The sequence below is a fragment of the Oncorhynchus clarkii genome, chromosome 4, assembly GCF_045791955.1.
Source record: "Oncorhynchus clarkii lewisi isolate Uvic-CL-2024 chromosome 4, UVic_Ocla_1.0, whole genome shotgun sequence".
NCBI lineage: Eukaryota > Metazoa > Chordata > Actinopteri > Salmoniformes > Salmonidae > Oncorhynchus > Oncorhynchus clarkii.
In genome coordinates this window covers 27357128-27381780 of record NC_092150.1, presented here as the reverse complement: position 1 = coordinate 27381780, position 24653 = coordinate 27357128, and the positions used below count along the sequence as shown (strand labels likewise).

The 24653-nt window shown below is 43.5% G+C and overlaps 2 protein-coding genes across 3 annotated transcripts; both read right to left on the bottom strand.

The window, feature by feature from the left end:
- Positions 1-62: 62 nt before the first annotated feature.
- On the bottom strand, positions 63-13078 carry LOC139406668 (histone H2A deubiquitinase MYSM1-like). Of its 2 annotated transcripts, none has more exons than XM_071149531.1 (16): positions 12998-13078; positions 5407-5482; positions 5232-5302; positions 5053-5130; positions 4877-4961; positions 4691-4789; positions 3825-4561; positions 3596-3726; positions 3353-3453; positions 2933-3093; positions 2734-2839; positions 2466-2540; positions 2172-2360; positions 1962-2094; positions 1696-1859; positions 63-1208 (listed from the first exon to the last, which is right to left on the bottom strand). In XM_071149531.1, exons 1-16 carry the CDS (start codon positions 13054-13056, stop codon positions 840-842), a joined length of 2634 nt encoding a protein of 877 aa, XP_071005632.1. In that variant the 5' UTR covers positions 13057-13078; the 3' UTR covers positions 63-839. The 2 variants fall into 2 exon arrangements, with proteins under 2 accessions (XP_071005632.1, XP_071005633.1); XM_071149532.1 differs by having other exon boundaries at positions 4898-4961; positions 12998-13072.
- Positions 13079-13220: 142 nt separating this feature from the next.
- On the bottom strand, positions 13221-24558 carry LOC139406667 (transmembrane p24 trafficking protein 5). The gene is made up of 4 exons (XM_071149530.1): positions 24233-24558; positions 17377-17474; positions 17092-17275; positions 13221-15935 (listed from the first exon to the last, which is right to left on the bottom strand). Exons 1-4 carry the CDS (start codon positions 24407-24409, stop codon positions 15717-15719), a joined length of 678 nt encoding a protein of 225 aa, XP_071005631.1. The 5' UTR covers positions 24410-24558; the 3' UTR covers positions 13221-15716.
- Between the last annotated feature and the right edge of the window lie 95 nt (positions 24559-24653).

Sequence of the window (24653 nt, the reverse complement as noted above, 5' to 3'; positions counted from 1 at the left end):
GCGTCATGTTTCAAACTGAAATTACATGCACATTTTAATAACGACAGTGATACAGCATACTATTTTCTGTGTTTGACTTTCAACCCTTTTATTTGAAAGGTGGATTGGTATAACCTACAATACATATGCTATGAAAAATAACATTTAAAAATGTGATATTGCTACATCACTTGTTCAAGCAACGGTTTTGTTAATTCAATACAGCATAAAGCCATATAAAACAGTAGGCACACTTGATTTAGCTAGACCCTGTGCAACCACAGGCTGGCAGTTTTCCCTTTTTGAAAAAAAAAACTCCACATATTGCAGCAATTGAGATTACCCTTATTCATTACTCCAATTCCATTGCATTACATTGAGCCATTGGAAGACCCCTTTAGCCTTGTGAGGCAAATTCCCCAACGCTGTCCAAATGCTGCCTAAACACAAATACCCCTCGCACGGAATAATGTTGAGCAAATATTTAGAACTTAACTTTCATATGAACGAGACAGAACTTGGAGGCTGTGCTTCAGTCAGTGAAACTTTGCTAAACTGCGTTCAGTAATCTTATCTTTCGTATTTTATGGATTCTGTCTCGCTGTTACTGAAAGTTGAGATCCAAATGTTTCCAAAACTGTATTGCAAGGAATATTAACGTTTCTAAATGTTAAAACAGATAGTCGGGAATGTAGTTCACATGGAGCCAGCTGTACTCCATACCATCAGCTGAGAACCCAAGATGGGGACTGGATGTAAGCCCCCTTGTGTTCTTGAGAGCTGCAGTCAAGCTAAATCAAGTACGCCTACTAATAAACCTAAAACACTAAGAACTGGATGCATAAAGAAACCTATTAGATTCAGAATAGATAATCATGACCAGTCAACAACACAGAACCAAACCGTATTGGATGTGAGATCTCTTCTTTAGCTTGGTGTGAGTTAATAGTTTTGATATTAGGCGTTTCTAAATTATCAGTTGGAGAGACCGATTCATTCTCCCAGTTTTCCTGTGTTCCTGTGTCTCCTGTTAAGCTGACGTTGATTGGCTGAGCGAAGGGGAAGGCATGGGCGTTGATTGGCTCTGGGGAGCCAGAGGTTCCGCTCTCATCCTGGTCTCTGGGTTGCTCGGAAACAAAGTGAGACTGGAAGAGAGCATGGATCTGGGAAAGGAAGGGACCTCCCTCCTCTGGCAGGGGCTCCAGATATCTCCCTAAAGATGCCATCATCTAAAGAGAGATACAGAGGGTGAGACAGGAAGGAGAGAGTAGGTGAGACAGGGGTTGAGATAGAAGTGAGGCAGGGGTGGTGAGAGCAAGATGAGAAAAGACAGACAGCAGAGAGGAGGGGTTAGACAATAGAGAATGATAGATGACTCTTTGTATTTTTCCCACTATGGCGACTAAGTTAGTAAACAAACTGAAAGGGTGTATACTGCCACCTAGAGTGCGGTTTGAAGACAACCGGTATAAATGCCACCTGCATTTATGGAATGTTTGTTCACAAGTATAATTAATGGGCTGATCCCTCCCGATGAACCGGATGGAATTATGTGATCCTTCCTTAACCCATTTAAATTCCCACTCAGTTAACTACTTCTAAAATGGTGAAAGTCCTCAATGGCACTACCCATGCTAAAACTGTCTTTTGCGCACTAGAGTCCTCCATCTCTATAGGTGAGACAGCGATATGAGCCAGGGAGGCAGTATGATCTACCTTCTCTAGACAGGTCAGATGAGAGTCCCTGCGGAACAGCCTGTCCATCTGGACACTGCCGTGGGCATGTTTATATTTGCAGATGATCCACTCTGCCCTCCTCATCAGCTGGCCCCAGTCAGGCTGCTGCTGGGAACACTGGTAGTCAAACCTGTAGGGCAGCTCTGAGAAAGGTAAGGAGAGAGAGAGAAAGAGAGAGAGGATGAATATGCCAGGTTGATAATGGGTTGTAAAATGGGTAATGTTAAGAGGCGTGTGTGTCGTACTCTGTGGTCCTGTAGGTCCTTGGTCCTCTCTGACCATCAGGCAGGTGGTCTGGGAACGTGGAGAGGGGTTAGCAGGGTCAAACGGACTCACGATCATCCCAATAAAGGGGGCTCCGCCTCGAGAGAAATAACTCTGAGCGAGAGAGAGGAGTGGCAGAGTCAGAACACACGTGCACACACACAGTCACATGCGCACACAGCTATATGTACCTGGAACTGGTCCTGTGTGTGTATATCCCGTAGAGAGGGGTTAGGGTGGAAGGTGGGGTGAGAGTGGTACCATCCCACTACAGCCGAGCCCAGGCTAGACAGCATCTCACAGGCCTGAGTCTGAGACAACGGGTCCATCTCACACTGCAGACCTGTACTCACACTGTTACAAGGCTCTGCTGCAAAGATCTAGGACAAAGACACACACGGATACAGAGACATACGCGGGATGTACTAGTGTTATCAGTATTTCCTTTATCATCATCATCACCACCACCACGGTAGTGGTATCACCTTCAAGACTTTGTCCTCCTCGCTGTAAGCTCCTCCCAGTAGGCCGATAACCTCTCCCATCGACACATGAGCATGCTGGGTAAAAATACAAACAAAAAAAGACACTGAGCCCTAAGACCTAAGCCTTTGTAAAGAACCCACACTGATATCTCGCTCTGTGTGTCCATGTGTAAACACAGTTCCTATATTAGATAAGATAGTACTCTATTACACAGTTCTTTATGAAGAGAGTACTTTATTAAATATATGTGTAGATGTATGTACTTACCATGTCCATGACGAGGAGAGCCTCAGCACACACTATCACCTGGAAGGGCTCTGGTCTGTCCTCTCCAAACACACGGCACGGAATCAACTGGAACGGATCCAACAACCTGATGATGGAGAGAGAGAGACTTTCAACACGTCATCTACAGTACACATTAATAAGGAACCACAGTATTTCGTAGTATACATCACCCACTCACCTTCTGTGCCTGGAGACTTTACAGGGTTTAGATTGCCGTCTCATCTCCTCTCTCCTCAGGGCTAGCTCCTCTGCACTCAGGTGCTCGTATGTCTGTCCCTCCAGGTCTTTAGCGTCACGCCAGTTCCCCCACACGTCCCTCACACGACGCTTCCTGGTTCGCTACGACACACAACCAATCAACAACCCATTAACAGCATGTCATACACATCTCACATACACCTGATGAAGAGCCATCATGAACCTGACATAGAACTGTAATATAAATACAACAGTAGTGTACCTTTAATAAAACAAATAAATGACATATAAACCTAAGCCTGACAAATACCTAACATAGCTAAGTGTTGCCGTTTGGCCCAGCTAGAGTGATCTGAGGGACAGTAGGGGGTCAGAGGTTAGAGGTCATGGGTTGTCTCACCATGCTCTGTAGTCTCTGTGCCAGTTGGTATTCCAGAGTGTCTCTGCTGTCTCTGGGTTTGGACCGATCCACCATCCTGGGACGGTTATACACCGCCTGGTCTGGATGGAGGGTGGAGACAGAACAGACAGGTCAGACAAAAAAAAATATCAGAAACATTTGCATAAGTAAGAGGAACAGAGAGAGAGACTGAGAAGAAGAAAGAGACAATCAATGACACACCAGAAAGTGAGTCCTAGTTACCACAGTTGAAGTTGATGGCTCCTATCAACTCCAGGTAGGTGTGTATTCTGCCAATACAGTTGACATCTCCACAGTTCTTCAGGCCAGGACGCACTGACGTCTTGTTCAAGTACCTGGGCTTACTCTTCAACCTGAGACAAACACACACAAAAAGCATGTTGAAAATTAAACCTTGATGTCTCTGATTGGTTGTGTGTGTGAGTGTGTGTGTGTGTGTGTGTGTGTGTACCATTGGTCCAGGATGTAGTTCCTGATCCTCAGATATCTTCCTGGGGTTTTGGATGGTCGTCCCTCAAAGAATTCTGGGATAGCTTGTTTCTCCTCCTCTGTGATGGTTGCCGGGTCCAGCTCCACTTCCTGCTCGGGGTATTTAAGCTCCTCCTCTTCCTCTTCAGACTCCTCCCCCTCCCCTGCCTCTGTCCACCTAGACCCCCCTGTCTCCTCTCCAGACTCTACTGGGTCCCTCTGGGGCTCAGCAGTGCCCCCCCCACACTGTCCACTGGGGGCCTGCACTGCTAGGCAGGGGGAGGGGGTTGTGAGGGAGGATGGAGGGCTACAGTTAGGCTGCTCCTGATCAGTCTCTCCCAGGCTGGGGAGTGTCTGGTTGGATAGGTCCTGGTGGGTCTCTCCCTGGTTGTCCAGGTCCTTTGGGGCTCCAGGCTCATATGTCTCAGTATGAACTCCTGCCTGAAGGTCCTCTCCCTTCCCCTCAATCCTTCTGTTTTCTCCTATCACTCCAACCCCTCCTCCACTCCCTCCCTCATCGCTGAGGTCATCAGTGATGTCCACCTCTTCCTCCTCTTCGTCACCCAGTCTCTCTATCCGGACAACGTTGGTCAGAGCTGACAGATGGCTGGGGACAGACAGGCCAGAGGTGGAGAATGCTGAGCTTGTCTCTGGGACATGGCCTAACACCACCGGAGCTGTAGGAGGCGCCACAGCAGTAGTATTGCCCTCCGATTTAGCCTGCAGGCAGAGAGGAGGGGGAGACTGAAATGGTGAGAGGATGATGAGAGAGGACAGAGACTGGAGGATATCTCTAATATATCCTAGTTGGCTGAGCTGGGAGAGGTGTAGACTAGAGGACAGTGTTACCTTGTGTTTGAAGTACTGCCTGGCGTAGCTCTTAACCTGGAAAACGGTCCGGCTGCCTACCAGCTTGGAGATCTTAGTCCATCTACGGCCAAACTGAGCCTGCGGGTTCAGGGCATATAGAAAGTAGGGAGTCATTTAAGATCAATGAGACAGGAGAAGAAAGGAGAGGAAAGGAGAGGGTCATACCAGTCCTGTCTCAAACAGCACCTTCTCCTGCTGAGACCAGCGAGTGGCTGTCGCGGAGCCTAAAGCTGAGGACTTGGCTGGAGACCTGGGGACAACACGGCAGTCACAGTATCACATCAGAGGGGAAAAAACACAATACGCCCGGAAGAGTTCACACATAAGGAAACCTGACTAACCTCTTCAATTTGGGTTTAGGGTTAGGTGGAGCGTTGGCCCACACACTCTCAGGCATCTCTTTACCTGTCAGATAATACCTAGAGAAGTGCTTAAGGACTAGAACACATCATGTATCAAGACAGACAAACAAACATTCCAATCTGACCCGGGGTGTGTCTACGGTCCATGAGAAGGATACTGCTCCTCCATCAACATGTTCTCGATCACTTCTCTGTTCTCTGCACTGATGGAGTGGTCCAGCTCCCACGGCTATTGGGGAGAGAAAGAGTAAACACACACACACACAGACCAATACACAGAGTACCCACTTAAATTCCATTGCATCATATTTCTTTGGCAGCAACACTTCTTACTAGGACGCCAGTATTGGTCTTCCATGCTGACTGCATGTACTGGTTCTGGAGTAGCGCTGCTCTGTCACCGAAGTCCCTGAAATAGGAATTATAGTTATTAGCTATGTATGACTATGACAAATGTCATAACAAGGAGAACATAGAAAAGCAGGAACATCTAAATGTTGGCTAGGGGATAGGTTAGTCTCTATTATATATGAACGGAGGATAAAAGTCAGAAAAGCAAGTATTCCTGATTAATCTGGAGAAAAATCATCATCTGGTGCAGCAAAGACAGTGGAGTGGGAGTGTCATGAACGTTGGGTTTTGCGTGGACTGCGAGTCGATAATCACGTCAATATGCAGGAACTCCCCTCGACCACGAAACAAACATTCTTTCCCATTGACCCCCATTGTAAGAGACAACTTCCTCGTCATTTTTTTGTTATACTGAAATAACAAAACATGACAAAAGTCTATGTGTTGTTCAATGTACATGTAACATTAACAAGGTAAACAAAATCCAGATTTATGGTTCACAATTCTCCCACGTAGGGAAATTGAGACTGCGAGATGAGCCCTGAGGTTAGAGTGGGAAATTGTGGGGACCCGGTGTCCAAGTAGGGTACACATTTCCTCACATGTAAAACATTTAAATAACGACTGCCTCTAATTTGTATTTTTTTTTAAATCCCTTTGAAAACAGTCTATGTGGCATTGATATGAGTCAAACATTTATTATAGTGTCAAAATGTACAAAACAAAGTTCAATAAGATAATTTGTCAGTCAGTCTCGTCTAAAACAGAGTTTGGAACCTCAGTGCGTCACAACGAGTAAATGAAGGTTGGTTTTGAATTAATCATGCCCCCATGTGCCAAGCTCCACGTGCAAATCGCCCCTCCGCTTCCCTTCATTAAGGGAGTTCTATTACGCTGGCCCGGGTTGAACCGGGCAATGGCACATGTTGTGAATGAGCCTAGTCAATATGACCTGATGACTCCTCCAGTCCACAGACAGAACTCTGGTAACACGGAGACAAGAACAAGAAAATGCGGAAGGACAGGAAGAGGCCTCAACCACAAGCAGCAAGACCCAGTCAAAGGCAGAGAGGAAATGACGGCTGCGGGTAGACTGTATGCAGATGATATGGCGAGACCCCCGCCAAACCTCGTCCCTGGGATGGAGTTGATAGAGTTGCTTGATTGCACGTGGGACACCACGGATTGTCGTCACCTACAAGGGAACCAATGTGTTACCTAACTCTAGCTGTGTTCAAATACTCACACTAACCATACTATTTGTGACTTAAATTGAGTATACAGTATGTCTATTGGTCATAGTGTGGATATAGTTAGTATGCCAAAAGTTCCCGGATGTCGTACTACATTCGAAAAAATACGAAGTATACAAGCAATGGACACTATTTCCACGCTTTTAGGGCCCATAATCCAATTCTTCAGAAAATGGGCGTGGCTTCACATTTTCAGATTTGAAGAAAATGGTGGAAAATATGCAGCCGAAGTCCAATGCGAGTGGATACAAATTTAACTAATTATGACAAATGTGAAGAAAATGTTGAGCAATGTAATAAAGTAATGACTTTTTAAATAAGTTACCTTACACGTTGTTGGCTGACAATTTGTTAGCTACGCTATCCTTACGAACCACATAGCATATCATTACAGCAGCAGTATGTTAGCATAACGTTAGGTAGCTAGCTAACTACCCAACATTTATTGACTAGATCATTCTTAGCTTAGCTGTATAGTCGTTGTGCGTTCTCAATGGACATTCAAGTGCTTTTGTAAATTCACTCTGGCTATCTACTCCGATTTCAGAGCACTCTCATCTGAGGCTACCAGAGAGCAGAATAACTGATGAATTTACGAGCGCGCAACACCCATTGAATATGGCCGGTGTCGGCAAACGACAAAAGGCGTAATTAAATTGTTGCCAGCAGCACAGTTACAGTCACCAACACTCTAGATAACATGAAAACGGTCTAACCAGCTCTGCTAAGGTGAGTAAAATGGTCAGAGTGAGATGTTCTCTCATTTGTGTCTGGAAGTAGCAAGCAAGCTAGCCAACGGTCAGAATCGGCTACTCCTTGGCCCGAGCACCCAGTGTGCGCTCCGAGAGCGAAATGCTCTGAATTTACGAACGGACAACGCTCTGAATTTTCGAATGCCCAGAGCGCACTCTGGCACTCCAAATTGAATTTAAGAACACACCCGAAGTCCTAAAATGTCTAGCTAGTAATTTGTTACGCTAACAAGCTAGCAAGCAGTTGCATAGCAACAGCATCAACTTCCGGTAGACAGGCGAAGCACTAGTACGCTCAACTGAAGGGATACCGTTTGTTAACAGTATACTAAAATGAACTAATAGTATTTAGTATATACTCATTAAGTATGTAGTATACAGTATGTTAGTATGGGTATTCAAACACAGCTACTGTGTTACGTAACTTTTCTTAAATGTCACGTGTAGGGGGAGAATGTGTTGTGTAGTGAAAGGAGGCATGGGCTTGGGCAAAAAAGGGGTATAAAAACCAATGTAAAAGATAGGGAAGGAGTGGAGATTCTGGGGAAGACAGGTCAGGAGCTGATTGATGTATTAGAAGTTAGAAGACTGTGGGGTAAGGTAAGAACATAACTTAATGACCATTGTTAGGAGCTACTGCGCTGTAATTGCTATCATATATATATATATAACTATAAAATCCAGCAGTTGTGAAACTGTGGAACCAAGAGACATGTTACTGGTTAACTAGTTACATTATTTGTTGAATGAAGTGCTAAAGAAGAAAAGTAGCATTATAACAGGGGCCCTCAGGGGTGCATGCTCAGTCCCCTCCTGTACTGACGACTGAATGGCCAGGCACGACTCCAGACCCCTCTTTTAAGCCCCTTTCCAGACTCCTCTTTGGTAGGCCTGATCACCGACAACGATGAGACAGCCTACAGGGAGGAGGTCAGAGACCTGACCATGTGGTGCCAGGACAACAACCTCTCCCTCAACATGATCAAGACAAAGGAGATGATTGTGGAATATAGGAAAAGAAGGATCGAGCACGCTCCCATTCTCATCGACGGGGCTGTAGTGGAGCAGGTTGGTATCCACATCAACAACAAACTATCATGGTCCAAACACACTAAGACAGTCGTGAAGAGGGCACGACAAAGCAAATTCCCCCTCAGGAGACTGAAAAGATATGGCATGGGGTCCTCAGATCATCAAAAGCTTCTACAGCTGCACCATCGAGAGCATCCTGACTGGTTGCATCACTGTCTGGTATGGCAACTGCTCGGCCTCCGACCGCAAGGCACTACACAGGCTTTTGTGGAGTGATGGGTAACGATGCTTCGAGGGTGGCTGTTGTCGATGTGTTCCTCCTGGTTCGAGCCCAGGTAGGGGCGAGGAGAGGGACGGAAGCAATACTGTTACACTGGCAATTTAAAGTGCCTATAAGAACATTCAATAGTCAAAGGTATATGAAATACAAATGGTATAGAGAGAAATAGTCCTATAATTCCTATAATAACTACAACCTAAAACTTCTCACCTGGGAATATTGAAGACTCATGTTAAAAGGAACCACCAGCTTTCATATGTTCTCATGTTCTGAGCAAGGAATTTAAACGTTAGCTTTTTACATGGCACATATTGCACTTTTACTTTCTTCTCCAACACTTTGTTTTTGCATTATTTATTTGAGGCTAAATTAATTTTATTGATGTATTAAAGTTAAAATAAGTGTTCATTCAGTATTGTTGTAATAGTCATTATTACAAATCAATAAATAGAAATCTGCTTTTTTTTGGTCCTCCAATAATCGATATCGGTGTTGAAAAATCCTAATCGGTCGACCTCTAATCCAGGCATACAACGCACAGTGGGAGTTGACCCACCCTGTATAGTCAAGAGAAGATCCAGAGGCAAAGACTACCCACGGGTGAGTGAACCTAGTAGGACCATCTGGGAGGCGGAGCGTAGTCGTCACCTCCACACACAAGTCGTCGGGCAAAAGCAGGGAGGGGGGAGCGCTCTTGTCAAATTAAACAGTAATCTGCGCCACTTGGTCATGTTGTCAATAAGGCAGCTAGGTGAATCGTCTTTTCCATAAAATAAAATGTTAGAATTTTCAAACTAGCTTTCATTGGGAAGACAGACAAAGTGTTTTTATGAAAAGCAATTAGTTTTTGAGCCAACTTAGCCGTTGGCCAGGGGGCACCTGGCTCACACCCGGGAGGCAGCCCAGTTCGAAAACGATTGCAATCACTTTTTACCCGGTTTAAACTCCTCCCGCCGTGGTAATCTGGCCCAGATTAACAAACCCCCTCATTGAATGGCGCTCCATTGTTTCATCGCCTTCAATCCGTTTAAAGGTTCATGACCGTTTTAGACTGAAAAGCCCTATAACGGATTGACCAACTATGGTTTGCATGCCCTGCCGAAGGACCCTTATCATGCGGAATAGGTGGTTGGAGTTCGTTGGTCCCCAGTGGTGGGGTGTATACCGGTAGCTAGGATATAGACTGCTGGTTATGTATACGTTGATAATACTTATCCCTAACTAGCCAGCTAATGTAAGCCTACCTCAATACAAATCTGATTTGGCTAGGAAACATTTCAAAAGGTAAATAGTTAGTTGGAGAAACCTTTTGTCATGATTGTGATGTCGCTAAATTGACTTTATATTGCAGAATAACTTTAGCCAGCTAACAAAGATGGCAGGGACAATGTTATGAATTTAGCTAGTAACAGTAAAGTTAATGGCAACATTGCCATCTCACTAAAGTCCATTTGACATCATCATAATATGTCAAAGTTGTTTCCAAGTAATTATTTGCCTACTTTATCAATGTTATATTTCCATGCTACTAAATGAGTGTAGTTTAGACTAAACAATCAGAATATCCTCTGGAGGTGGAACCCATATCTAGAGCACAAATGTTTGATGCAGCTATGGTGGTAGTAGTTCATTCATGTCTGACTACAACAGCGTACTAACTAGCAGCAACAACAAACTCAAACCAACCCAGGGCCATAGCAAAACATGTCACAGTTGGTTGCATCGTGTAACGGCGTCACCGGCCTGAATCTAATCCAATCTGGCGCCAGTCAGTCTACATCTGTGAAGCATAGAATTATCTTCCAAACCTGATTACATTATTTCTCGAGCTATGTTTATCATTTAGGGATGATGACAATCGTTGACCCAGTTCTTCCTGTTAGACAAAGTGCACAGTTGGGTGCCGGATTGATCCCCTGGTCATGAACGGACTGCCGGGATCTATCAAAAGGAGCGAAGGTGGGTATCAAAACATGTCCAGCAATGTGATTGCAAATAGTTTAGCGACCTACAAAAATCATTTAATTCACTGTTCACTTGCTATTTTCACAGCTTGTCAGATAAGACCTCAGAATAAGTGTCATGCGTGAACAAGTACCTGTTGTTGCCAGTCTCCCTCGACAGATGGCTTCATCAACGACAGGTAATGTGTGTTATGTGAAAAGTAGGCCAATTCCTCAGACAAGCAGATACAACTAGCAGAGTCATTTGTGTTGTGAAGGGCATTAGCAAAAAAGTATTGTCCTTTCTTTAGAACAAAATTCAATTTACCACTTGGCTGTCTATTATATCAACCTGTCACAGGCCCTCTTAGTCAACACCATATGATACAAATTGCCTGTTGCAGTTGTTCGAGAGATGTCCATTTTGCAGGCAAACATGCAGCATAGAGAAGACTAGCAAGGGAGGCCTCATCAGCATCATGTAGACATGCCCTCACTGTGAGCATTCCTATGAATTGAACAGTCAGCCACACGTTGGGCAAGTATCCGGCCAGCAACGTTCACCTGTCAGCAGCAACAGCTTTCACAGGCTCATCATTTGTACAAATACAGAAGGTAACACACTTCATTACTTTGATAGATTTGATAACACAATTGTAAACGCCGTTTATGTAAACTGACATTATTTGTTGCTTATTTTGTACTTCTTAGACGCATATAATGTCCAGGACATACCTAGCCTGGTGGAACCAGCCTGATCGTTGTGCTCCTGATTCCAGTTCACTTCATGTGCCAACAATCTCAGTTCATGTAGTAAGTAGTACGAGCAACACAGATGAGAAACAAATGATTCAATTGGCACATGCACATTGACGCTGAGTTGAGCAACACAACTGGTGGTTGTATTGGATACGTTTTTATTAAAATAATGAATTTCAGCAACCTGCGGAAGGGCCGCAGTTGTACAGGACAAAGCGTTTTCAGAATTTTTACAAGAATCGACTGATGGTAACAATTTTGTTACTAGCAAATCCTGCGACCAGGATGAGTGTTCCTCATCTAACTGCCTGTAGCTATTGAAGTCAACCTGCAGGTTAGTTTGTTGGATTGACTGGAGGAAAGGGCAAGGTTCTGAAAGATGGGTGTGTCTTTGTGGTGGCAATGACACACCACCAAGCCAACTTACATTTGGATTCTGTCATGGCGCCAGCATTTCTTGAGGAGCAAGCCCAAAAATGAGGCCAAATCAGTAGGTGCAGTTCCCCTTTAATTTGTTTAGTATAACTCCACTACTACTTGTAGCTAGCTGTACAGTCTGTTTGTGTTGTTGGTCTTGGCTAGCTTAATGTTTCAGGTTGGTATCATCCTAGCACTCCCTAGAAAAGGGACACGAGGGAAGCCCTACAATATTACCACAGAACAATGATACATATTTCACTGTAGGTAAATGTAAAACATCAGGTTGGCGTTTCCACTTACTACCAAATATGGGGATGGGAAGAGGTCCAGTGGCCGACATTGGGAAAAGATCGAGCTAGAGGGATTTGGCAAATGTTCTAATCGGTTAAAACATTTGATCTCCATATGGTTTTCTGTTTCCAAAGCTAGAATCTGTAACCGACAGAGTGAACTATGTTTCTAGAATTTACCCTTTGCCAAAGTTTTAAAATTGAGGAGTTCAAGGGCTGCTTATTGAGTTATTGCACAAGCGCACATCAGAGTAGGGGTTCCCTAATGGAAATATGCAAATAAATGCTAGAACGCGCCAATCGGATCTCACTAGCTCGTGCTTCGCTCACTTCAACTGATTAATTGGTTTCAGATTGGAAACGACAGGCCCTGGTCAATCTCTGGGTAGTTTTAAAAATCTTTGATATTACGTATTTTTTGTAAGAAGTGGGAACTCTCAGGAGCAGGCAATGTTGAAAAGTAATCTTTAGACATGTTTCTTAAAATGTAGGTATGTAATTGACTAAAACAAGCAGACAATTGTATTTGATTGTTTTTGTTGTTGCTGTGAACTAATGGTGTAAGCATGGGTTGTGCGTATGGAACATATTTTATTTGATCTCAAAATACATGGGACGTACATTGTTTTTTTTTGTTCAGTATAGCTCGAATAACCGTCTTAACAACCCTGTTGTCGAAATCAGCTAGCTAACGTTAGCTAGCTAAGTCTAACTAGTCTACCGTGCTAGCCATGGCTATTGAGTTTCCAATGGGTTATTTAATGGCTCTTATTCTTTGAATCGCCCAAATATCTAAACTGTATTAATTCATTTTAGCCCATCAAACACAGAAAAACGCTCTTACCCTAAATCAGGATCATATTCGTCTCCTTCGATATCAACGACATCCAGCTCGTCCGCCATGTTGGCTAGCCAAATTTCAAACAAGGGGGCAAGAGCGTACTCACACAATACCGACATGATTCCTCGACAGCGACACTAAGTGGTGAGTGATGGTCACTTTTAAACAATGTTTTGCTTTCGTCATTTCTTCCTTACTGATAAATGAAAGATTGTATAACAAGTGCTGGATCTGTATAAAGTTTATTTCTCACCAACCATTTGAAGTCAAAGGAAACAACGTGACATGTTCAGAAAAGTAGGATTGTTTCATTTACACACATTTACATCTACAGAACATTATTCTGATAAATATCCCAGAATATTTTCTCCTCTCCTTGTTCCATCAGATTAGTAAAATAAAACACTTTATCCTAAACAACTTGTCTGTAGGGTAAGAGTTGAGTCTGTTCTTCAAAATATAATAGTCTTGTTCAGAAAGGAACAAAAGGTTGGAACAGAACAGGGAAATTCTGTGGATTTTAAGCACTTCATTTCACTTATTAAAATCACCCAATGTGATGCTTGTTTGAGCATCAGCTAAAATACTAATGACAGAACATGGTGGGTAGAGAGAGGCAGTGGCAATACAACCATTACAATGGGCGAGTTAATTTGGCATGAACCGGTGTAGCTGGACTAATGAAATGGTCTAAAATGCGTAAACTCTGCCCATCCGGGGCACCATGCTATGCAAAACTAACTCGCCCAATGGTTTGAGTAGCTGTAAATGAGAGGGAGCTCATAATAGCACATTGCAAGACCCCTCAAACATCACATTTTATGTTATTCTTTCATTGTCAGAGTGGATACTGCATCACTGTAATATTTCATATTTCAAAGCAGGGATAGGTTGAAAGCTGGGCTCCCGAGTGGCGCAGCGGTCTAAGGCACTGCATCTCAGTGTAAGAGACTTCACTATAGTACCTGGTTTGAATCCAGGCTGTATCACATCCGGACGTGATAGGGAATCCCATAGGGTGGTACACAATTGGCCCAGCATTGTCTGGATTTGGCCGGAGTAGGCAGTCATTGTAAATAAGAATTTGTTCTTAACTGACTTGCCTAGATAAATAAAGGTTAAATTAATTTAAAAAAAAATATATATATATATATATATATATATATATATATATATATATATTTATTAAAAAAAAAAAAAAGCCAGTCCTAGAATTGAGATAGTGAGCATGTGAGCAGTTCACTGTCCAGCCACAAGATGGCGGTGTGGTGTCACTGTGCTGCTGTGTTGAGTATTTATAGGAACATTTCTGTAATATAGGGAGCAGTTAGAGAGCATTCAGACAACTTGTTTGGCTGCTCCAAAATCTTGGCACATATCAGTGTATCAACCACAAGTGTGTACATTTGTAGCTCTGTCATGTACACTATTGGACAATCTACAAAATAAAGCCAAATAAGTCAATTAGTGGATCTCCCAACCACTCCCCACCTCATTCAGTCCCAAGCAACCCTTCTCCAAGAAACCTTCCATGCCCCAATGAGGTGCAGGGTGTGGTTGTTAGAAATAGAATGTGGTCACTAGAGAAAAAGAGAGGGGCAGAGTGGACTCCACATCTCATCAGTCTGTAGGACTGAAACCAGACTCGCCTGTCGGCACTAAGTCTGACATTAGACCATCAGGACATGAGTTATAGGTGGAAGTCAGGAGGAGGAGGGAGTGGAAGAGTACAGCAGTGATTTAGAGGGTTACGGAATAAACTATTCCCTTTCCCCTACTCTACTCACCAAGCAGCCAAAAGGCCAGCCACAGAAAGGAGGGCTGGCACTGGCAGGCAGCAGATGTTTCTATGAAGAAATGTGTTAGTGTGTGGGTAAGAGATTGTGTGAGTGTATCTGAAAGAGTGTGAAAGTGTGTGTGTGCGTGCACATGCTGTCCACTCCAGCCACGGTTTGGAAGGCAAACGTTTTGGTAGTATGGCACAGACTGCTAAATCAGAATCTCTACAGGTATATCAACAACCTACTCCAGTAAAAGGCTTGGCAACATGACTTACAGATCATATACTGGGAGACATTGAAAGATGTGACACGGACAGGGCAGTCTCACCTCAGTGTCTGGAAGACAAAGTTGAGAGGTCACATTACCATATCAATGGTAAACACTTGTTCGTTACGCTCGCTTTTAAAAGCCAATGACTCTGAAGGTCTGGCTGGTGTCTCACCCTCCACTGATTTTTAGATAGACAAGAGCAGATACGAATAATGTCCCTCGGCAGCTAGACAGAGCAGATACGAATAATGTCCCTCGGCAGCTAGACAGAGCAGATACGAATAATGTCCCTCGGCAGCTAGACAGAGCAGATACGAATAATGTCCCTCGGCAGCTAGACAGAGCAGATACGAATAATGTCCCTCGGCAGCTAGACAGCGCAGATACGAATAATGTACCTCGGCAGCTAGACAGAGCAGATACGAATAATGTCCCTCAGCAGCTAGACAGAGCAGATACGAATGTCCCTCAGCAGCTAGACAGAGCAGATGAAGAGACTGGATGGGTAGGTCATTTGTGTCTAAGGATGTGTGATGTATGTGAGTGCATGTTGTACATAAAAACCAATGAGTTACGGTTGCATCTTCACCACCAGTCCCCACTCCCTATTGGCTGGCTGATCAAGACAGAGCTGCCGGTCCCTCCCCGACCCCTCCCAGTGGGCGGGTTGTTACGTGCGTGTGTGTCTCTTGTCGTCAAACAGCGAGCGGATGAGATAGACCTGCACCCCTGTCACCAGCACCATCACCAGCATGTTGGTCATGGACCACATGTTGACCCGGTTGTAGTTGGACTCTTGTATGTTGCGGTCGCGGGCCTCGAAGGCTTTGAGCAGCGTCTGTATCTGAAGGCTCTTCCCCAGCCGGGCTTTAACACTGTTGATGGTGTCCTGGAGAGCAGAGGGACAAAGAGGTTGGTAATGGTTTGGGTTATTCTGATAGTCATAGAAGCATCTTGGAACTAGAATCCAACAATACAGAGTAGGCCAGACTTCAGAAGCATAGAGATTATGTATGTTGACTGACACAGTAATATTCCCTACTGGGGAGGTCCCTGGAGACAAGGTAACAGGATGGGGGAAGGGGTGGGTGCATGTTAACAAACCCGCCATGTTGGTGAGTCCTCAAAGGACTAACACGACTTCCTCAACAGCTGTACTTTACACTTCCTGTCCCTGACCAACTGGCGCCTGTGTCCTGATACACGGGGTGGGGTCTGGTATAAAGATAAATCCATTCTGCTTTCAGGTGATTGTGTGGTTATTGTTGTGATATTGATGCCTGTGGTGCTCGGTCTCTCTGACCTTGTGCCGTTGTATTGGCAGTGTGTGTGCTGTGTCAAAGTGACACCACCTGTGTGGTTGTGTGCTCTGTGTGCTGACATGTTGTAATGCCAGCAATCTCTACTTCAGAAAAGACAGACAAAACACCAATGTCAACAGACGGCAGGCCTCAGACGAGACGGCTTCTGCCTGCCTTGTCACACAAAATACACTAGGACCGGGACAATACCAGTATCAGCAAAAATGAAAACCTGAAGCAAACTAAACTCTTTGGTCCTTTAAAATCCTGCTGTATGTAAAATAGTGTGCTATAGCTTGGAAAATGAATAAATGTGACTCTGGAAAACAACATAATGTTTGTTTCCAACATTAGGGCTGTTTTTCAAAATAAATTAAATCTGCTTGGTGCTTTGTTTCCTTGCCACGATACTAACGTCCCGGCCCACAATACACCACTCTACCATTACTAATCTAATTTACACAGGGATTCTTTTTGGATTATCCAGTATCACATTCAAAAAACTAAAGATGTGTGAATTCTGTGAAATGTTGTGTGAGAAATCACACCCCCTCACATGACGTGCTACAGATGTCTGACACATGTCCTGTTGCACATCAAAGCAATGCATGCTTCCTAACCATGTCTTCTAGGGGAGTGTCCGAAATGGCGCCCGATCCACTATATAGTGACCTACTGTTGATCAAGGCCCATAGGGTATATAGCCCATAGGTGCCTTGGTGTAGTATAAGTGCGGCCCCTCACCATGATGTCCTCCAGCTTCATGTCCAACATGTCAGTCCCATGGATGTACTCCTTCCAGTCCTCTGGCTCCTCCCCTTCCTGTTCCATGTTGTCCATGATCAGCTCGAAGAAAATGATCTTTTCCGATACTGCCGAGAACGAGTTGTCAAAACAAAACATGTAGTCTCCGTCCTCCGTCTCTACACTAAAGGAAACACACACCGGGAGAGTGTAAGAGAGAGAGCGTGTGTGTCCTCCATGTGAGTGTGTATTACACACTTGCGTGGTGGTGTTCGTGTCTCTTACGTGTGTACTCCGTCTGACTTGCGGTGGTCGCTGTACAGAACGTGTCCAGTAGGAGAGGACAGGCTGAAGTCAACGTCCAGACCTGCTCCGTCCAACACCTGAGGACACACAGATGAGACAAGTAAGATGGGTGAGAGGAGAGACATGTCAGAGAGCTGCTGCTGAAAGGTTTCAGAATAAGCAGATGGCTTCACAATGTGTGAAGTCCATATAAGACATGAGTAAAGAAACCAGTTCCTTCCTGGTGTCGGTTTCTCTACAGTTTCATCATTAGTTCAGGGAAATTCCACGGTATCAGAGTGATGTGGAGACGCAGATTTTTCACTTTTAAAAATGTCCAGAGTTTAACCGTATCAATTTATGCACAAAGACTAGTTATAACAATTTCCACTTAACATTTTACAAAGACACATTTACTGGAACAGTGCAGGTGCTAGGTTTGGTAACAGAATGACGGAACAAACGGCACAAACAGTCATTCTGTTACCAAACTGCATCTGCATTGTTCTTCAAGTAAATATGTTTTTATAGCATTTTCTGTGGAAATTGTTAAACTTCTTGATGCACCCATCCCGTTGGCGGGATAGTTTTTGTCAACCACCGCTGAATTGCAGAGCGCCAAATTCAAATTAAATTACTAAAATGTTTTAATTTTCATGAAATCACAAGTGCAATATAGCAAAACACAGTTTAGCTTATTGTTAATCCACCTGGCGTGTCAGATTTCAATAAAGCTTTTCGGCGAAAGCATACCAAGCATTTATGTAAGCACATCTCTCTCAGTAGACAAAATATTACAAACAGCTAGCAGCCAAGTAGATTGGTCACGAAAGTCAGAAAAGCAATAAATTAAATTTCTTACCTTTGATGATCTTCGGATGTTTGCACTCACGAGACTCCCAGTTACACACGTTCCTTTTGTTCCATAAAGATTATTTTTATATCCAAAATACCTCCATTTGGTTGGCGCGTTATGTTCAGAAATCCACAGGCTCGAGCGGTCACGACATCGCAGATGATAATTCCAAATAGTATTCGTAATGTTCGTAGAAACAGTTCAAACGTTTTTTATAATCAACCCTCAGGTTGTTTTTACAATATATAATCGATAATATATAAACCAGGAATGTAGCTTTTTCAATAGTAGAGAGAGAGAAAAAAAAATGGTCGTACCAAGCTGTTGCGCATACAAAACGCTGCTGGCACCCAGCCATACAATGACGCGATGTGATCTTTCTCGCTCATTTTTCAAAATAAAAGCCTGAAACTATATCTAAAGACTGTTCACACCATGGGGAAGCCATAGGAAAATGAATCTGGTTGATATCCCTTTAAATGGAGCGAAGGCAGGCTATGGAACATGGAGCTTTCAAAATAGAAGCCACTTCCTGGTTTGATTTTCCTCAGGTTTTTGCCTGCATTATCAGTTCTGTTATACTCACAGACAATATTTTGACAGTTTTCTAAACTTTGGTGTTTTCTATCCTAATCGGACAATTATATGCATATTCTAGATTCTGAGCCTGAGAAATAGGCAGTTTAATTTGGGTAAATGTTTCATCCAAACATCAAAATACTGCCCCCTACACTCAAGAGGTTTTTAACTAGTCATTGTGCATAGAAATGTATGGTTTGTTTAACTTTAATCAACATTTTTAAGTGACATATCAGTCTCAGCATCACTCCACCATGGCAATGCCCTTCAGCATTTCCACATCTCTGTCTGCTCTGTTGTTTAGGGGCAAAGAATGTCAAGGTTTCCAAACTGAATTACAAAATGTCTAGTTATTAGTATTTCAAAAACACAGACATTCAACAGAGGCCATGAAGAACTTAGAACTGAGCAGCTCCACAAACTAAGGAAATTATCAACATTTTGTTTTCACTCCAAGGGCAGGGGTGGGGTTCCAGCATGCCACAGAGATAGCTTGTCTGTGGTGGTAGACACAACAATAGGGAACTTAGATGTCGGCTACAGTGATGGTATGACAATCCCCCAATGTCATTAATGTTAAGATAACCGCTTATTTTCTTTGAAATAGGCCTTTACCAAAGTTCTATATTGAGATATGTTACGTCGCACTCCACAGTGCCTTTTCCCACATGGACAAACACCTATGTGTTACAATGGCGCCGGAGGAGATGGCTGCCGTTTAACAGTCTCCGAATCAATTGTGCTATTGTGTGTGTTTTCTCGTTATTTATAACTTATTTTGTACATAATGTTAATGCAACCGTCTCTTATGACCGAAAAGAGCTTCTAGGTAATCGGACAGTGATTTACTAATCCTCGTACTGGAAGAAGATTTTATCTTTAATGAGTCAGATGCAAAGGATTTACTTCAGACAACTGACAAGGCCCACATCCCTGTCTTCGCAGGAGAAAGATGGAGATACCAGGGACGTAGGTTGGGGTGCCTTGTAAGGATCCAACGGCGAGTGGGTAATCTGCCTTTAACGTCAGTCCTATTAGCCAAAGTACAATCATTGGACAACAAAATAGACTAATTACGATCACATATATCCTACCAACGGGACATTAAAAACTGTAATATCGTATGTTTCAAGTCGTGGCTAAACAACGATATGAATAACATATCATAACATAACATATAACATACCTCCTCCGGTATATTTGTAAACAACAGCTGGTGCAAGAAATCTAATAGTGAGGAAATCTCTAGGTTTTGCTCGCCTGAGGTAGAGTGTCTCATGATAAGCTGTAGACCACACTATCTACCAAGAGAGTTTAGCTATATTCTTTGTAGCTGTCTATTTACCCCAAACCGATGCTGGGACTAAAACCTCACTCAATGAGCTTTATTCCAGAGGCAGCGCTCCTAGGGACCAGGGACTTTAATGCAGGGAAACGTATTTGTTTTACCTAATTTCTAACAGCATGTTAAATGTGCAACCAGAGGAAAAAGAACTCTGGACCACCTACACTCCACACACAGAGATGCATACAAAGCTCCCCCCCCCCCCCCTCCCATTAGGCAAATCTGACCATAATTATATCCTCCTGAATCCTGTTACAGAAGCAAAAGCAGGAAGCACCAGTGACTCGGTCAATGCAAAAGTGGTCAGATGACAAAGATGCTAAGCTACAGGACTGTTTTGCTAGCAGACTGGAAAATGTTCCACGATTCTTTTGATGGCATGAGGAGTACACCACATCGGTCACTGGCTTCATCAATAAATGCATCGATGACGTCATCCCCACAGTGACTGTATGTACATACCCAAACCAGAAGCCATGGATTACAGGCAACATGCGCACTGAGCAAAATGGTAGAGCTGCCACTTCCAAGGAGCGGGACTCTAACCCAGAAGCTTATAAGAAATCCTGCTACGCCCTCCGACAAACCATCAAAAAGCTAAAGTGTCAATACAGGACTAAGATTGAATCATGCTACACTGGCTCCGACGCTCGTCAGATGTGGCAGGGCTTGCAAGCTATCACAGACTACAGAAGGGAAGCACAGCTGCGAGCTGCCCAGTGACACGAGCCTACCAGATGAGCTAAATTACTTCTATGCTCGATTCAAGCCAAGCAACACTGAAGCATGCATGAGAGCATCAGTTGTTCCGGACGACTGTGTGATCACGCTCTCCGTAGCCGATGTGAGTAAGACCTTTAAACAGGTCAAAATTCACAAGGCCGCAGGGCCAGACGGATTACCAGGATGTGTACTCTGAGCTTGTGCTGACCAACTGGCAAGTGTCTTCACTGGCATTTTCAATCTCTCCCTGTCCGAGTCTGTAATACCAACATGTTTCAAGCAGACCACCATAGCCCCTGAGCCCAAGAACACTAAAGTAACCTGCCTAAATGACTAACGACCCGTAGCACTCACATCTGTAGCCGTGAAGTGCTTTGAAAGGCTGGTCATGGCTCACATCAACACCATTATCCCAGAAACCCTAGACCCACTCCAATTGCATACCGCCCCAACAGATCCACAGATGATGCAATCTCTATTGCACTCCACACTACCCTTTCCCACCTGGACAAAAGGAATACCAATGTGAGAATGCTTTTCGTTGACTATAGCTCAGCGTTCAACACCACAGTGCCCACAAAGCTAAGGACCCTGGGACTAAACACCTCCCTCTGCAACTGGATCCTGGACTTCCTGACGGGCCGCCCCCAGGTGGTAAGGGTAGGTAACAACACATCCGCCACACTGATCTTTAACACGGGGGCCCCTCAGGGGTACGTGCATAGTCCTCTCCTGTACTCCCTGTTCACCCATAACTGAGTGGCCAAGCACGACTCAAACACCATCATTAAGTTTGCTGATGACAACAGTGGTGGGCCTGAGTGGTAGTGCCAAGTCTAGGTCTAAAAGGCTCGTTAACCACTTCTACCCCAAAGCCATAAGACTGCTGAACAATTAATCAAATGGCCACCCGGACTATTTGCATTGCCCGCCCTTGTTTTACACTCCTGCTACTCCCAATTTATTATCTATGCATAGTCACTTTACCCCTAGCTATATGAACAAATTACCTCAACTAACCTGTACCACCACACATTGACTCTGTACTGTTACCCCCTGTATATGGCCTCATTGTTATTTTGTGATACTTTTACATTTGTATTTGTTTTTTACTTTAGTTTATTTAGTAAACATTTTCTTAACCAACAATGAAAATAATTAAGGGGTTGTAAGTAAGCATTTCACAGTAATACACCTGTTCTATTCAGCGCATGTGACATAACATTTGAATTTATTTGATGTCATTCAGGGCCACTACTTAATTTGAAAACATTGTAAACACATCAGCAGAGCACCATTAAGGCAACGAAAGAGGAGTAACAGGGACCGATAATGTAATATCATTATTCTTTGAAAAGAGCATTAGGCCTATTTGAAAGGTATTTTATCTAACGGGTGGCATCCCTAAGTCTACATATGCTTGTTACATTGCACACCCTTCAATGTTATGTCCTAATTACGTAAAATTCTGGCAAATTAGTTCGCAATGAGCCAGGCAGCCCAAACGGTTGCATATACCCTGATTCTGCGTGCAATGAACGCGAGAGAAATGACAATTTCACCTGGTTAATATTGCCTGCTAAACTGGATTAGTAGTTATAACTAGTGATTATGATTGATTTTTTTATAAGATAAGTTTAATGCTAACTAGCAATTTACCTTGGCTTCTACTGCATTCGCGTAACAGGCAGGCTCCTCGTGGAGTGCAATGGTTAGAGCGTTGGACTAGTTAACTGTACGGTTGCAAGATTGGGTCCCCTGAGCTGACAAGGTGAAAATCTGTCGTTCTGCCCCCTGAACAAGGCCGTTAATCCACCGTTCCTAGGCCGTCATTGAAAATAAGAATGTGTTCTTAACTGACTTGCCTAGTTAAATAAAAGTATATTAAAAAATAATAATAATTGGAAATCGGCGCCCAAAAATACCGATTTCCGATTGTTATGAAAACTTGAAATCGGCCATTCCGATTAATTGGTCGACCTCTAGTACATATGTACCTCGTACATATAACCAAGGAGTGGGTATAATTTGTGGAACGTTCCAACAGGAATCTGTTCCAAAAACTTCATAAAGTACTAGGTTGCCAACAAACAATGGATACAAAGTAGCAATTCACCTAGCTAACTAGCTGGGGAATAGGCATCAACTCACCACGTAGCTTATTCTTAATGTTTGTCCAAAGGTTACCAGAGTGAGGACAGACATTTTTCGGAATTAACGTTGTGAGTGAAAAACTTAACGAAATAGCCCAATCCCTACCCGGTACCTTATTCTGCCGCTATACAACTTTGTATGCAATGTTTGTTGGCAACCTTGTTATTTACAAAGCTTTTGGAACAGATTCCTGTTGGAAAGTTGCACAAATTATACCCGCCCATTGTTGGGAAGGACCCGTAAGTAACGTAAACTCACCCCATTCCGTACAAATGTGCGCAACCGCAACATTCAAAAGAGGCTACAAAGAAAACTAATGGGACTGTAGCGAATGTGTTGACGTCAAAATCAGGGGTGTGAACTAGGTTTCTATTCAAGCGTTGATCAACATGGTAATGGCTCTATAGTATTGGAGAAAAGTTTAAAAAAAACTGACCCTCCGTTACATCTTGACGTGTCATGTCGTAAAGTACAGCACGCATAAAGCAATTATTTCTGTGTTACAATCTCTCTCCACCAGGTGTAGCACTTCTATCATCCTTTAAAAACCTAGTCCTAGTCATTTTTTTCATCATCATTGCATGCGATCATCATTCTCAAAGCCGCTGTTTAAGATCACTTTAGCACCACCCTAAAAACCTGATTCAAATTCAACACAAACCTTCAAATAGGTATGTAATCACATTATATAAACTCTTTATAGTGTTTTATTTACATTTTAGATGCTAAGGTGATAAGTTGGACAGATCGAGTGAAAAAAAGACATTTTCCCACACAACATCTCTCCTTCTCACTATCACCCATTAGTTTCGCTTCCCCAACCGCCATTTTTAAAAAGACCAGACAGGGCTCATTGCCTGCTTGAATTATGCAGAAACGGGCAGCGTTTAGGTCATGTAATTGATTCTGTTGAAAAGGGGAGGAATTGTGCTTTACAATGGTATTGACATTACAGTTGATCTGGAAGTATTACGTTTTTGGGGCGCTAAAATAAGGGCAATTGTACGGACCAAGGCGATGTTCGAGTTTACGTTAAGCATTTCACTTCTAGTCTTCACCTGTATACGAAGCATGTGACGATTACAATTTGATATTATTAGTAGACTGTCTACAAATCTGCCCTCGCGAGTTCTAGCAAATGTATCTGCTCATGTACACGTTTTTGGTTCACACTTTCAAACGATAATAACCCCTCGAACCTGATATTCTATCTCCAGCGATGCGTCCTTCTTCATGGTCTGGAAGAAGCACTCTTTCCGTCCGGAAGGGAGTGTAAATGTGAAGTCGCTGTCCATGCTCTGGGAGAACGCGGCCACCATGAACATCTCAGATACCAGCACCGAGAACAGGCACAATAACCCCCGGACCACGTCCATGGTCTCCTGCTGCCTTCACCACACACGGAACAAGCGGGAAATAACTATAGATTTTGACTCCGTAAAGAGACGAGTGCTAGTAATGATCGTCAACTTCTCCTCACATCTGTTCTGTTGGACAGCTCACCGTACGAGATGGCAATCGCAATGTGAGGACCTTGCCTTAAGAATGAAAATACGTTTCTCTCAAATAGTTGGAATGTAATTGTATCTGATACAATTTAATGTATTTAATGGTGCTAAA

Bases quoted from the DNA above. Each gene is read 5' to 3' on its own strand.
- LOC139406668 (XM_071149531.1), bottom strand. From the start codon at position 13,056: ATGGCGGACGAGCTGGATGTCGTTGATATCGAAGGAGACGAATATGAT. The intron at 2,541-2,733 runs GTAAGTACATAC...ATTTTTACCCAG, and splicing joins CTCTCCTCGTCATGGACATG to CATGCTCATGTGTCGATGGG. The intron at 2,095-2,171 runs GTACATATAGCT...TCTCTCGCTCAG, and splicing joins ACACACAGGACCAGTTCCAG to AGTTATTTCTCTCGAGGCGG.
- LOC139406667 (XM_071149530.1), bottom strand. From the start codon at position 24,409: ATGGACGTGGTCCGGGGGTTATTGTGCCTGTTCTCGGTGCTGGTATCT. The intron at 17,475-24,232 runs GTTCGAGGGGTT...GTGTGTCCTCAG, and splicing joins CGCTGGAGATAGAATATCAG to GTGTTGGACGGAGCAGGTCT. The intron at 15,936-17,091 runs GTGAGGGGCCGC...TCTGCTCTCCAG, and splicing joins TGAAGCTGGAGGACATCATG to GACACCATCAACAGTGTTAA.